Genomic DNA, 15,222 nt, shown 5'->3' on the forward strand with positions numbered 1-15,222 from the left:
CTATGAAACTTGTCTAGTTCAAGACTAACACAAAGAATAACTGAACGAGGGGCTAATCATTCTCAAATTCCCTGTACATTGATTAAGCTGAGTGACTTAACCCTCCCCTCGTAACCGAACTATAAAAAAGTACACTAACCTGGAATCGTTTTCCATGGCGAAAATTCTGATTTTTGTTGAGTCTACTAGAAGTTGTTTCCACGTCGTATTCTCGAACCGTTGGCCGAATTGTTTTTTTAACGAAATTTAATTCCATGTAACAGTACCTAATGAAGTATAACGCGTACGTAGTTTTGAACTTGGCTTTGAAGTATATGTTTTTTCCCGCTAAACGACAGTAGACTACTCGGATCGAGCAGCTTGAATAGAAATATTAAATTCTTCACTTCTAGCGGCAAACAGCGGCGTTGTCAACCCTACACTGGTTCACGCGATCAAGTTTTTTAGTAGCTATTAACACCGAAAATATACCTGAGGAATGGAAGGTTTTTTATGACCCAAGAAAATTTGTATTGAAGCCGTTGTTATAGATAATTGTTTACGCAAAACATAAATTGATAATCTACCATTTAGTTTCTATGTCTGAATGGGATCTATAGAGGACTAGTCTGTTCCCTGCTGCCTATAATCCGTCTCACCGCAACCTGGTATTAAATAGAGCTGTCTCAGAAGCCTTGGTGTGACGTCACCCATGCTACTTGCCCATAGAACTAAAGCGGTACCAAACATGGCAGCCCACTGCCAAAGCTAAGCCCGTGACTATTAACATAGACACTGACGTCTCAACCGAGATAGCTCTATTATACGAGACAGCACCATGTATTAAAAGTAAAACTTCCATCGTAAAGAGTCAGGCCACCCCATAAAGGTCTGCTGCTACTACGAACTTTCACGTGACGTCACACCCTCCTGTCTCTTACCTCGGTCTTGGCAACCATATTGGAAGTCGTCAGCTCAGGAGTCAGGCCATACAATTGAGACTACCAATATTGACGTCATGTCCCGTAGCTCCTCCCCTCTCAGTACCACTCTATACTTCTCTTAGCCAAGAGCGGAGCTACCAGGGAAAGAAAAATCTCTCTTGTATTTTTTGCGCCGATTTCACTTGGGCGCTGACGTAAACGACAGGGGAGAAGTTCCACCAAACACCTAATGATAGACACTTAAAGAGGATTATCGCTTATGGTCTATATTATAAAGATTCAGTTTCTCTTGTAAATTTTCTATGGCATCTAGTTTCATCGCTAATTTTTTAAGAAGTTAACGAATCGGAAGTGATAAAACTTTTGACGGAAGTAAGGTCCCACGTCTACTTCCGAGAGGTCGGGCAGCTGACGTCATATTGAGACGTAAATAGGCAATTAAAAAAAAACAATACTTGCGTAACCTTTCGGATTGTTTTGTGGCTATAATGTCCGATCCTTCGTTTAGACGGAATGGTGCGCTTATACTTACTGGATAGCATCACGTTTTTCACTTATATCAATTAATTAAACGATAAGATGCCGTTATAATTGATCCTTTGGTGGTTGTAGTAGTAGTAGTAGTAGTAGTAGTAGTAGAAATAGTAGTAGTAGTAGTAGTAGTAGTAGTAGTAGTAGTAGTAGTAGTAGTAGTAGAAGAAGAAATAGTTGGTAGTACTGCATAACGGAAAGAAAATTGGCATAAAACTAGCTCATTTAATATCTATTTTTATAATTTGTCAATTTTCATATAGGATTAAATTTACACTGTTGTTTAGTCCAGCTTTCAACAACCCTAAATTAAACACCAATACCATATATTTTTTAACATGATTTTATACTGTCAAATAAAATACTTTATTAAAATACAAGCATTAAACGATTTCAGATTAGTTAGTTAATTAGAGATGCTTAAAATTTTGGTTCCGTAATATACCAATTTATCAGTAATTTTGACACGCGCAGTAATTACAATTTGACATGCGCAGTAATTACAATTTGACACCACACGTCTGGCCGGCGCGCAACATTATAGAAAAATTCATACCAAGCCTAGTATGAATTCCCCTAAAATAATTAGATAATATTCCGTAGTATGGTTAATTTTTTTTAACATATTTATTTAATAATTAATAAACGAACTATATCATTTATTCATTATATAATTAGAATTAAGAGTACTGTTTCTTTAAAGAGTGCATTTGTTTTATATATTTATATATATACGTATAAAAATTCATTTACAAGCCCTAATTAATTATTATTATTATTATTAACTTACAAAATACCCAAATATACTTTCTTTATATCTTAGAGAAAATTTGTTTTGTTTTCTAGTTATCCTTTTTATAATTTCTAGCAATTAAACCGATTCATTAATTACGTAATATACCAAAATATCAACTATAAGTTAGACTGGTCGTGGGCAATGTCTAGGGTGCGCTATAGAGAGCTTTCAGATGGGATGGTAGTACTCCCATCTTTATACTGAACAACAAAACCGTCCTCGCGCCACAATTTTTGAACTATCAAAGCTGTCATGTTTACCAGTTCCCTTTACAATTGAATTATCCATGGAATCGCGTGCACCACACCCACTAAATAACTAACTAACCAACTTGGTATCAGGGCATAACTCCGTTTGTAATAACATTTTCTAGTTATCCTTTTTATAATTTCTAGCAATTAAACTGATTCATTAATTACGTAATATACCAAAATATCAACTATAAGTTAGACTGGTCGTGGGCAATGTCTAGGGTGCGCTATAGAGAGCTTTCAGATGGGATGGTAGTACGTCACACTCTCCCAAGTCTTACCGCTGTTCTGGTAGCCATATTGGGTGGTGTCAGTTTCATTCCTGAGACTCTAGCTCCTCCTCCAACTGAAAGCTTTCTATGGACCCTTTCCAAAAGGTGGGTAGTATGGTTCGTCTGCTTGATAGATTTCAGATGGAACATCCGGTATGTGGACAATAAAGACAATAGAGAGGGCTTCAAAGTTACCAGTCCACCAAAGTACTTATGTTTGAAGCCATAACTAATATCTTTGTTGTTAATATACCCATCAATGTTGCGTCTTAAAGAGGCTGTCCGACCCCCGTCTCCTTTTTTACCCACCCGCTATGCTAAGCTCTATGAAGAAGATCGTAGTTTGTCCCACGGTCCGAACAGCCCCTTTAACAAAACAAGATGGTCGAACACCATTCTCTACTTTACCCAGACCTTTGAAAAGGGCGTCTTACTTATTAGCTAGTGAAGCCAACCATAAACTAAAGAAATAGCGAGCTCCCGTTTGGGTGAGTGGTACGCCACACCCTCCCTAATTCTTACCCGGTTTTGGTAGCCATACTTGCGGGTTTTAGATTTCCCTCACAAGTATGTCGGTGTAAATTATCATGTTACGAATCGTAGCTCCTCCCCTAACCGAAACCTCTCTATGCATCACCAATTTATGATTGATGTAAATTGATATAGACCATTTCGGAAATTATATAGAGAAAAACCAACACAAAGAGGCGAGACCGGCATTGGGGTATTCTCCCTCGCGTCACGAAGCAACGCCAGATGGAGCCCAAGCTCACCACACGCGAGACACTTCCCAACTCGCACTGATTCTATCCGTGCTTCTTGGCGAGAGCATAAGTTTATAATGCCAAGTAGAGAAATGGCTGCTACTCCTATGGCAATAGTGTTTGTCTGGCTCCCTGGATCCCTTCGGATCTTAGCGCTATACGAGTTCTGACGTCACAGTAGCCTGCGGAAGATGCCCAGTTGTAACCCGTATTTGTGTACTTAGAGGCATGATAAACTTATGGCGAGAGGGAGACTACCCCAATGGTGGCCTCGTCCCTATATGTTGGTTTCTCCGTATGCAATTCCCGAAATGCTCTACAAAGGGGGGGGGGGAATTGTTTCAAAAAAACGTCATTGTGGCGGAGGGATATAAACTGTAAGAAGGACCTCTTACACAAAATGGGGTTGCAACGTTTCTCTCAACCTATTTTACCAAAAACTATACTAGGGGTCTAAATGGGATTGAGATTAAAACTCTACTTTGAAATGAAATGGGAAGGTCCTATCTCTAGTCGCCGACGCTACTTCAGTTTTTCTTATTTTTTGTTTAGCCTAAACAATATATAGAATAAACAAACTCTTCTACAAAAGTAATAGTTCATTGGTTCATACTACATACATAATACATCGTACTTTTTTTCTCCTTTTTCGTTACAACGCTATTTACAAAGCCTGAAAAACACAGTACCCAGCCTTTTTTTAAATTTTAATTTACTATATATGCATATATATTCTATTTTTTTAAATTTACTCCGTAAGTTGTAGACGCTTTACTACTGAGCAACCATTTTTGTACGGACTTAACACCTTAATTCTTTTTATTTTTTTATTTAACGTTTTGTAACCTATAACCACCGTTCAAATGGGGGGGGGGACAAGGGGGCTGGGAAGGAATAAAAACATACCAGTCCTCCTAATACTGGTAACTTAATTTCTTTTAACATTCTCATTGGCGTATTCAGCCAAAAAACTCATTTGTTAAAAACAATTAAATAATTAATTAAGACCTTAAAGAGGAATAAAAGATTGTTTACAAAACAGATGGCGACACTAGTAATGTGTAAAGACTAGTTACGCCATCTTGTGCCGTATTTCCAAACGTTTATTCCAATTTAAATAACCAAAGATTTAATTGTGAACCTTTCTGTAATCCGAATTAGAAAATAATTAAGAGTAGATGTAAATGAGAATAAAAGATTGTTTTGACAATAGATGGCGACACTAGTAATATAGAAAGACCAGTTCCGCCATCTAGTACGCAATTTTTAAAACTTTTATTCCAATACCTACAAAATTAATCGGAATTAACTTAATTGTGGACCTTTCTGTCATTGGGTTTAGATACTAAAGATTGTTTTGACAATAGATGGCGACACTAGTAATATAGAAAGACCAGTTCCGCCATCTAGTACGCAATTTTTAAAACTTTTATTCCAATACCTACAAAATTAATCGGAATTAACTTAATTGTGGACCTTTCTGTCATCGGGTTTATCTACTAATTGTTAGAAATTAAATAAGTTGTATTTAAAGAGGAATAAATGATTGTTTACTAAACAGATGGCGACACTACTAATGCATAAAGACTAGTTACGCCATCTTGTGCGGAATTTCCAAACGTTTATTCTAATTTAAATAGCCTTTGTGAACCTTTCTGTAATCCGAATTAGAAAATAATTAAGAGTAGATATATGAGAATAAAAGATTGTTTTGACAATAGATGGCGACACTAGTAATATAGAAAGACCAGTTCCGCCATCTAGTACGCAATTTTTAAAACTTTTATTCCAATACCTACAAAATTAGTCGGAATGAACTTAATTGTGGACCTTTCTGTCATCGATCGGGTTTAGAAACTAATTATTAGAAATTAAATAATTAAGTTATATTTAAAGAGGAATAAATGACTGTTTACTAAATAGATGGCGACAGTAGTAATGTAGAACGACGAGTTGCGCCATCATGCGGAAATTTAACAAACTTTTATTCCAATTTAAATAAATTTCAAGCAAAATTAGCGGTGACCTTTTACCTTTCATGAAACCACTACCATATGTTTCATATATATGGAGTGTTAAGCATAATCTTTTGGCATTTTATCTAGGTCATAAGGATCAATTCACCTTCAACATTTACTTATATATTTATTTATTATTTATTTGTATCTGCATCAATATTAAATTAAAATACTTTCCTAGATTCAATTCAATTCAACAAGGCTGAAGCTTACAATTCGCTGCTAAAAATAAAATAAAATTAAAAAAATGGCATAAAAGAATTCCTAAACTATTAATAATAATAATTAATAATAGTAATAATAGTAATAATAAAAATAAAAATAAAAATAAAAAAGAACAATTGTAAATAGAAGACGGAATTATTTTAACTACTGCATAATTATTATTTATGGCAACAAATTTATAAACATTCCTATATATATATTTATATTTGAAGCAAATTTATAAAATATACCATAATTTTCTTATTTTATACGTATGAAATAAAAACTGTTGTGTATTTTGGTTTTGGCAAAATAGAATTATATCTTTGCTTTCACGATTTCATTTTTACGTTTCTGTCACCTTATGATCCAAACAATTTGGAATAAAATAAAATTAAATAAAAAAAATTGTAGTAAAGTTTTAGTCAAAAAGATATAAACCATTTGCTTATTATATTTTCCTCGTTGACGGGAAAACTTCTTATAGGAATGTCATCTTAGTCAGGTCGATTACTTATTAAAACAGTCCCGCATCTAAAAATCTTATTATCTTTTCAATACCCACAGGGGAAAAAAGGAGTACGTGTTTTTAGATCAAAGGTCATCGTCACCAATCCCTTCGAAAGCATCGTTTTCAACCAATGCACGAGCGGATGAAACGCTGCCTCCTTTATTGGACGGTTTGATGGACACAGATGCCAATTTTTCCTAATGTGTTTTGAGTAATGTACGTGAGAGTGTAAGAGACTAATCTCATTTGTGTGCAAAGCTTCGTCAAGCAAATTAAATTGTGATACAAAGCTATAACTAGGCATTAAAGCAAGTCTCAGCGGCAGTTTAAACAAATGCCACTTAAAAGGAGGGTGAAGTAGAAAATCAAGTGATTTTTTATCGATTCTTCTACCAATTTTAAGACCAGTCTGCATAGTAAAACATTCAGGAAATACCAGCTCCGAATGATTTTAAAATTACAATTAGGTTAAGAGTTTAAGGACAATTTTAAAGAAGGACCTCCGACCAATCGCGTAACGCCCTGCCTTTTTATTAACAAAATTCTTGTTGCCACGTTCCATGTCTCGCGCCACGATTGTCACGTCGTGCGCCTAATTTTTATCAAATCTCGTGATAAATTTCATTTGACATGGAACGTGCCACGAGAATTTTGTTAACAAAAAGGCAGGGCGTTACGCGATTGGTCGGAGGTCCTTATTTAAAATTTTCCCTAAAATCTGAACCTAATTTGAGCTTTAAAATCATTCGGAAGTATTTCCTGAATGTTTCACTATGCAGACTGGTCTTATAATTAGTAGAAGAATCGATAAAAAATCACTTGATTTTCCACTTCACCCTCCCTTTAATGCTCCCATAATCAAGGGGTGGAGTTGACTGGCCCTCTAAGCTTAGCAAAGGCTAGTTTTAGGTCCGCCCTCATGGACAAGTTCTGACTGGTCAATGGTCACATTTTTCCTCTACAAGTTGCCTTTCCTCACGAACTCCAATTTTATAAGTGCACTTATAAATACTGCCCACAAAAGCCAAGGCAAAACTGGATACGTCCTTAAGGAAAGTCGAGTTCAACTTGTTGAGGAACCACGTGACCCGCGCTTTGCTGTAAGGGTATCATGTGACTGAGTTCGCCAATTAATGTGGTGTCCCTCTAACCTTCAGAATAATGCTCAAATACAGCTTCTACTACGCAACTAAGTGATGCAATTGCCACCTCTATTACTAAAAGAATAGCTAAACTGCTGTTTGTAGGTGAACGACGTGACCCGCGCCTTGCTTTAAGGGGTATCATGTGACTAAGTCGGCAAATTATTGTGGCGTCCCATTAACCTTCAGAATAATACTCAATTACAGCTTCTACTATGCAACTAAGTGATGCAATTGCCACCTCTATTACTAAAAGAATAGCTAAACTGCTGCTAATAAAAGTAAAAAAGCAGCTACTGAATGGTAAAGAAAATAAAAGACAAACTTACAGCAACCTTTTTAACATCAGTGGATTTTCCTGTAATACTATTTTTGGGATGCTCCATCTATGAAGACAAAGAATGTACAATGAACCCGAAGTTTCACAAAAACATATTGCCTATAAGGCGCTTAACCTGCGGAGTTGTGGCGTTATTAACAATTCCATCGGTGGAAACGGAACGACTGATTGAAATTTGATGACTGCTACCGTCACGTTTCATGTAACTCCAAGATCCTCTCCTATTAGAAGAAATTCCGGCGTTACCGTTACTAACCCCCCATCTTTGCTGTTCTTGAGACTTTCGAAACTGCGTGCCACTTCTCTTCATGAGTAGCTCTTCTACCATGGCTTGAAGGCACACGCTCATCAAAATGGCCTGATCAATAAATAAACCATAAACAGTAAAGTTACTTGTTTCGAAAAACATTTGATTATTGTTGTCAGCACCCCTTAAATACAAGGGCAAAAATCATTTTGCAATACTACGTGTGGTTTAAAATGTGCTAAGGTTGTACAGCACCCAACAATGATAAAAGGCGATACAGTGTCTCGCATACACTATAAAGTTATCAATTAAGAGTCCCACATAAACTTAAGAAATGTCTGCCCAATTCAATACTCGCGGGATACAGTGACCCGACACTATAAGGTGCCGTTTCTATAGTTTAGCATACATTTTTCTCTATCAGAAAATTGTAGAAAAGCAACACAATCGTAAATAAACCCTTGCAGTGACAAATCTCAGAAAAAAACTAAATCCATCAACTTAGTGGTCTATTGAAGGTGTCCCCGATGTCTAAGTAATTTCGAAAGCAACCTCACGGCGACTAATCGCCTCCCAGTGAGGGAAGGCTTTCTATACATGTATTAGGGATGTCAAAAACCGCCCGGTTTAACCGAAAACCGGTTTTTTCAATTCCGGAGCACCGGTTTTTTCCGCTTTTTTAATTCTTCGGTTTTAATCGGTTTTTTAAAATAAAAACCGAAAACCGAATCGGTTTTTTTTTAATTCACAAAATTAAAAGTTTTCCCTTTTTGTCACTTAATGTTACTTAGCTTCGGTTGGCTGCTAACAATCTACCACCATGGAGCAATATCAAAGGAGACATAGATGCGTATAAAGCTATTTTAAAGGAACTTTCGTTCTCACTCCAAGAAAATTACTCCATCTATCGAGTAATTTTTCATTGGCCTATTCTAGAATGCCAATGGAAAACGGCATTACTTAACATCTATTGGTACTAACTACTCGGTACTAGTATTTGGTCTTTGAGTTTACGTTGGAGTATCGCATTTATCAACATTTATCATAAACGACCGGTTAGAAACCGGTTTTTTGAAAAACCGGTTTTTTTGGCCAGTTTTTTGAATCGGTTAAACCGGCCATTTAAATATACCGGTTAACCGAAAACCGGTTTTTTTCTGGGAAGTTGACATCCCTAACATGTATAAGAAAACTGGTTCCCAAGTTGTAAAACTGGTGGGTCAGGGACAATATATACTCATATGGGACTAGCAAACAATAGGAAATTCTTCATTTCCAGGAAGAGTTTAAAAATTATTCTACACTACTACAAACTCTTATAAGATACGTTTCACACGACCATAGCTTCATACTGAACTTCAAGACCGTCCTCGCGCCACGATTTTTGAACTATCAACCCTGTCTCTTTTACAAGTTCCCTTTACGATTACAATATCCATTGAATCGCGTGCGTCACAACCACTAAATAACTAACTAACCAACTGGCTATCAGCGTATAACTACGTTGGTAATTACATAACAATGTGGAGTAAAAAAACAGTAATAAATATTATTGTACAACTAAAGTTAAATTTATAATAACAATTATTTTCTAATCTTAAAAGGTTAGATTAGATTATATACAAAGACGCCCATCTAATTATCAAATCCTAATTCAATCGGATAAAGAAAAATATGATATTAATTGTTACAGACCTGATTGCTGGTGATAGCAATCCACTGTAGTTTATCTTTGCTAACCAAATATTCGAAAGATAATTCTAGACGAACATTTCCCTCTCCGGTGCAGTTTCCATTGGCACAAGTATCTTGGTGCTAAGAATTTAATTAAAATGGAAAATGACCTACATTTCAATCAATAAAATCAGAAACAAATGAATAATTACGGAAGTTGTAATCCTCCAACATCTTATTCTCGTCACTCTAAAACTCATTTCTTTAATTTGGTCCTATAAATATCACATTTCTCCTCACTAATCCGTTTGTCTGACATTAAGTCTATAACTCTTTTTACTTACCCCTGTTGGCATTTGAACCCTGAAATTCAATTCTTTCCCACCCACTGAAATAAGAACTTTGGAGCCAGGTTGAGGATAGTCGCACGTACATGGTTTGAATTGTAGGTAGCCATAGTATTTCAAAGTTCTAGCTAATTGAATATACTACGAAAAAGTGGGGTGAAAAACACGTACGTTACCGAAGAATATATTAATTAAATATGGTTAAGTCTACGAGATATTATTCCAAAGAGGTTGAACACGTTACATTTTGATAAAAGAGTAAAAGACAGATTTTCAAATTTTGATGTAGAATTTTGGGTACAAATTTAAAGGGAAATGTTCAGGTAACATAACATTACACCTTAATTTAAAAGAAGGGCCCTTTTTCTAAATATAAAAGAAAAAATAAATGATCTCTTATTACAAAATAATTAGTTTGCTTTTAATTAGTCTTAAAAATAATCAAGGACTACTGCGCCATCCGCCATTGGTTTAGTGGCGTCTGCTAGTCAGAACCTCTTACTCCTACGGGATCGGTTGAATTCTCACAGGCTGAGAGAGAAGGTAAGGGGTAAGAGGTTCGATTTAGCAGACGCCACTAAAGCAATGGCGGATGGCGCAGTAGTCCTTGATTGTTTTTAAGACTAATTTTTATTACAAAATAATTAGCATTTAATTAGTCTTAAAAATAATCAAGGATTACTGCGCCATCTGCCGTTGGTTTAGTGGCGTCTGATAAATCGAACCACATACCCCTACGGGATTGGTTGAATTCTCACAGGCAGAGAGAGGTAAGGGGTAAGAGGTTCGATTTAGCAGACACCACTAAACCAATGGCGGATGGCGCAGTAGTCCTTGATTGTTTTTAAGACTAATTTTTATTACAAAATAATTAGCATTTAATTAGTCTTAAAAATAATCAAGGACTAGTGCGCCATCCGCCATTGCTTTAGTGGCGTCTGCTAGCCCGAACCTCTTACCCTTACAGCATTGGTTGAATTCTAACAGGCTGAGAGAAGTAGGGGTAAGAGGTTCGATTTAGCAGACGCCTATAAAGCAATGGCGGATGGCGCACTAGTCCTTGATTGTTTTTAAAACTAATTCTTATTTCAAAATAATTAGCATTTAATTAGTCTTCAAAATAATCAAGGACTACTGCGCCATCCGCCATTGGTTTAGTGGCCTCTGCTAGTCAGAACCTCTTACTCCTACGGGATTGGTTTAATTCTCACAGGCTGAGAGATGTAAGGGGTGAGAGGTTCGGGCTAGCAGACGTCACTAAACCAATGGGGGATGGCGCAGTAGTCCTTGATTATTTTGAAGGCTAATTATCATATTGTAATAAGAGATCGTTTATTTTTTCTTTTTATATTTAGAAAAAGGCCTTTCTTTTAAGGTATAACGTTATATTATCTGAACTTTTCATTTAAGAAGAGAGGTGTTTAGATTTTGACGTGTTCAACACTTTCTATTTCACTAAACTAAAAAAAAAAGATTACTTCGTTTTTTGATCCCCTGGACTGAAGAGCGGTCAGTTGACGCTGGATTTCTTTTGTGGCGGAAACCCAACCTAACTCTACATCACTAAGAGCTTGTACGTATAAAAGATTGAGCGCTGTCCTGTCATCTATAACCTCATCATCGTAAGACGAATCCCAATAGCTAAACAAATATTACCCCCGATTTTATTCAATTTTAAAATTCCCAATCAAAAACCCGAAGAGATTAATTTAATTTAAAATTAAAACAAATTGAACCTTTTTCTAATAACGAGAAAATGATTTGCACCCGCTGTTTTTAATGTCATGTATGGAGCTTCAAAGTCTTCCATTCGTCTTTGAACTTTAGAAATTGCAAAGGTAAGTAGTAATTAAAGAAGGTGATCGAGGAAATGAATGATTGAGTTAGTTTTAACTTTTTGATTGCAGGTTATTTGTTAAAGGGAGGGCGAAGTAGAAAATCAAGTGATTTTTTATCAATTCCACTACTAATTATAAGACCAGTCTGCAAAGTGAAACATTCAGGAAATACCAGCTCCGAATGATTTTAAAATTCAAATTAGGTTCAGATTTTAAGGATAATTTTAAAGAAGGACCTCCGACCAATCGCGTAACGCCCTGCCTTTTTATTAACAAAATTCTCGTGGCACGCATGCTCCGTGTTGAATGAAATTTATCACGAGATTTGATAAAATTAGCGTGCGACGTGACAATCGTGGCGTGAGACATGGAGCGTGCCACGAGCATTTTCTTAATAAGAAGGCAGGGCGTTACGCGATTGGTCGGAGGACCTTCTTTAAAATTATCCTTTAAATCTGAACCTAATTTGAATTTTAAAATCATTCGGAAGTATTTATTGAATGTTTCACTATGCAGACTGGTCTTGTAATTAGTAGAAGAATCGATAAAAAAATCACTTGATTTTCTACTTCACCCTCCCTTTAAAGGAAAAGAAAATGTAATTACTCGTGACTTTGTTGTTATCTTTGTGAACAAGATAAAGACAAAAATAGCAGGTCAAGTCAGGGGAAAGAGAAAGTGAAGTAGAAACTGCCTGTGAAAATAAAAACGAAAATTCAGTTTTTACAAGATGTTGACTTAAATTTTCTTCAGGGTTGCTACAAATCTCACATAAATCCTTGACTTAAAATCAGAAAAAAGCACCTATCTTCTGATATTTCCAAATTTCCCAAAATTAAAGGAAAAATTCCAGTAACATAACATACCTTAAAAGAACTACCTTTTTCAAAATTCAAAAGGAATCAAAATATTAAAAAAAGTTTGTGATCTCTTAATAAAAAATAATTAGCATTTAATAAATCTTAAAAATTGAGCCGCCATTGGTTTAGTGGCGTCTGCTAGCTAGAACTTCTTACTCCTACAGTATTGGTTGAAATCTCACAAGCTGAGAGAGAGAGAAGGGTAAGTTAGGGGTAAGAGGCTCTGGCTAGCAGACGCCACCAAAACCAATGGCGGCACAGTAGACCTCGTTTTGAAGAGTCAAGACTAATTAAATGATAATTATTTTTCAATAAGAGACCATTTATTTATTTTTTTCAATATTTTTTCATTTTATATTTAGAAAAAAGGTTGTTCTTTTAAAGTTACCTGTACTTTTCCTTTAAAATCAGAAAAGACAACTAACTTCTGATATTTCCAAATCACCCAATTCGGAAATCTATGTACATCTTTTTGTAGACACGATTGACCTGATTTTGAACAACATTTCTCAAGAAAATGTCTCTTTGACAATTCAGACTAAGAATTTTACAGACATCTCTAGATTCCCCCCCGTTCTCAACAACGTATTATGCGTTTTTTAATATTTTCCCTAGACAAACTGTACCCAATTTAATTTTCTTTTAACTCCATAACAAATCTTTAGCAGTTATTTCAATCACACAATTATTAACAACAGTTGTAATCTTAAAGGCATGTGTTTTTCCTTAAAAATCAGGGCCCATCTAAATCACATTATTTCTTTTTAATAGGGAGCTAACAACTGGCTAGGGGGAAGAGATAGTCTGACGTCACGCAGCCCCTCTCTGGTTGGCATTTTTGCGCGTAGAATACTGTTTCCAACCGTTAGGGGGGATGAAACTCCAGTAAGAGATAGAAGGGTGTGACGTTTCAGGTTCAGAACTGTTAGCTCAATCCTATTAATCATTAATCTTAGGTAATGTAGCAACCCTGGCGTACTGTATGTATAAATCACCAAAAATCACATCACCTCAAGAACATGTGAGCTTGGTGCATTGGACTTGACAGAAACAGTCAGTTTTTGCCAGTTCATCAAATAAACTTGTACTTCAACATCAGTTTCAGTTACATTAAGGGATTCTTGTTGAGCACTCAGCAAGAAACCATTAAATACATCGCTATTTACAATCCTAGGGTCTTGACTCACTAAATTTTTCCAATATCTTACGTTAATATAGCGTAACTACGACCTAACAGATAAAACAACGCTCAATTGCCCACCAAGTTGAATATATTTCTCTAACTGGGCTCTTCTTTCTTCCGTTTGCAACGGAGTGAGTGGAAGGATTTTCTTTGGTGGAAACGACGGAAGAGCGTGTTGTCCAAACTCCCTTTTCAACTGGTCATGCAAATTGTGCAATTGTCGGTAACGCACGGTGCAGTGAAACGTTCCATTTACGTGGATATTATAAGCCTAAAAATTACCAAATCCCAACACAGGAATGTAATGCGTCGTGTATACTATAAATAAGGACATATCGGGCAGCTACTATGAAATTAATTTCTAATTTTTCTACTAACAAAATACCTCGAGCATAAACAGTTCAACAAACAATGCAAATAGGGCATGATTGATCCTAACATGAAGCTTACAATGATGATTTATAACATGACAGGGAATCCCTGACAGATAAAATGTTTACCGAATGTATGTACATAGGTACGTACTATTTTGTGGAAATTTAATATAGAAAACAACAAACGGAAGTAGCCTTGGCTTCTTACCACGTATGGAGAACCAGTTTCTTCTTTGATGTCCCTTGTATCAGGGATTGAGAAGTGCATTTTTCCACTTTTTCATGCGGATAACCTCCATATAAAGTGTATATTAAACCTAATAACACTGGCACTTTTCCGCGTTTACAAATTAACGTTTATTCCACGATGATTTTCATCACTTTAATTGCACAATTACCTCCGCCACGAACCTAAGACACACTGCCTGAACTTTGAAGCCGTCCGTGTCTGGCTCAGGCTGTATGTCTGTATCTGTATGAAACTCCCCTAGCCAACCTAGTACCTCAGCGCTCACGAAGCTGAAATGACAAAAACACCCCCGAGGAAGCTAAGAGCAAAGCTCGCAGGAGGGAAAAAGAGGCCAAACATGGGAATTTAAAGATAGGGATTTTTGGGGTATAAAATAAAGGGGAAAGAAATTTGCATAATCGAGCCAGATTTTATTTTGTTTATCCCCGTAACCCCCCCCCCCCCGCAATGAAGTGCATTTAAAAAGAACCGGTTCTCGTGATGTTTTCGCGCCAAATTAGAATTGGCGCGAATTTCGAAATTTTCCCGCCAAATCATGATATTTTTTAAAAAAAATTAATTTTTCTAATTAAAAGGATTTCTTCACACCTGTGATGAATAAAAATACCGAATGAAACAAGTTTCAACATTACATACGCTTTCCAAGATATTGAGAATGCAGTTACTTGTCAAAATGTAACTAAGGAAATACTAAATA

The 15,222-nt window shown here is 36.0% G+C and overlaps 1 protein-coding gene across 1 annotated transcript; it reads right to left on the bottom strand.

Annotated features, from left to right (window-relative positions):
* Window positions 1–1,781: 1,781 nt before the first annotated feature.
* Snx17 (sorting nexin 17) lies at window positions 1,782–14,858 on the bottom strand. The gene is made up of 12 exons (XM_089858968.1): window positions 14,484–14,858; window positions 13,980–14,172; window positions 13,729–13,904; window positions 12,465–12,552; window positions 11,757–11,841; window positions 11,499–11,661; window positions 10,018–10,161; window positions 9,886–9,948; window positions 9,695–9,814; window positions 7,868–8,110; window positions 7,742–7,798; window positions 1,782–6,467 (listed from the first exon to the last, which is right to left on the bottom strand). Exons 1-12 carry the CDS (start codon window positions 14,541–14,543, stop codon window positions 6,354–6,356), a joined length of 1,506 nt encoding a protein of 501 aa, XP_089715094.1. The 5' UTR covers window positions 14,544–14,858; the 3' UTR covers window positions 1,782–6,353.
* Window positions 14,859–15,222: the final 364 nt, after the last annotated feature.

This window comes from Phalangium opilio, unplaced genomic scaffold (assembly GCF_054372755.1).
Source record: "Phalangium opilio isolate 3A_F unplaced genomic scaffold, DU_Popi_V2 ptg000329l_1, whole genome shotgun sequence".
NCBI classification, from domain to species: Eukaryota; Metazoa; Arthropoda; class Arachnida; order Opiliones; family Phalangiidae; genus Phalangium; species Phalangium opilio.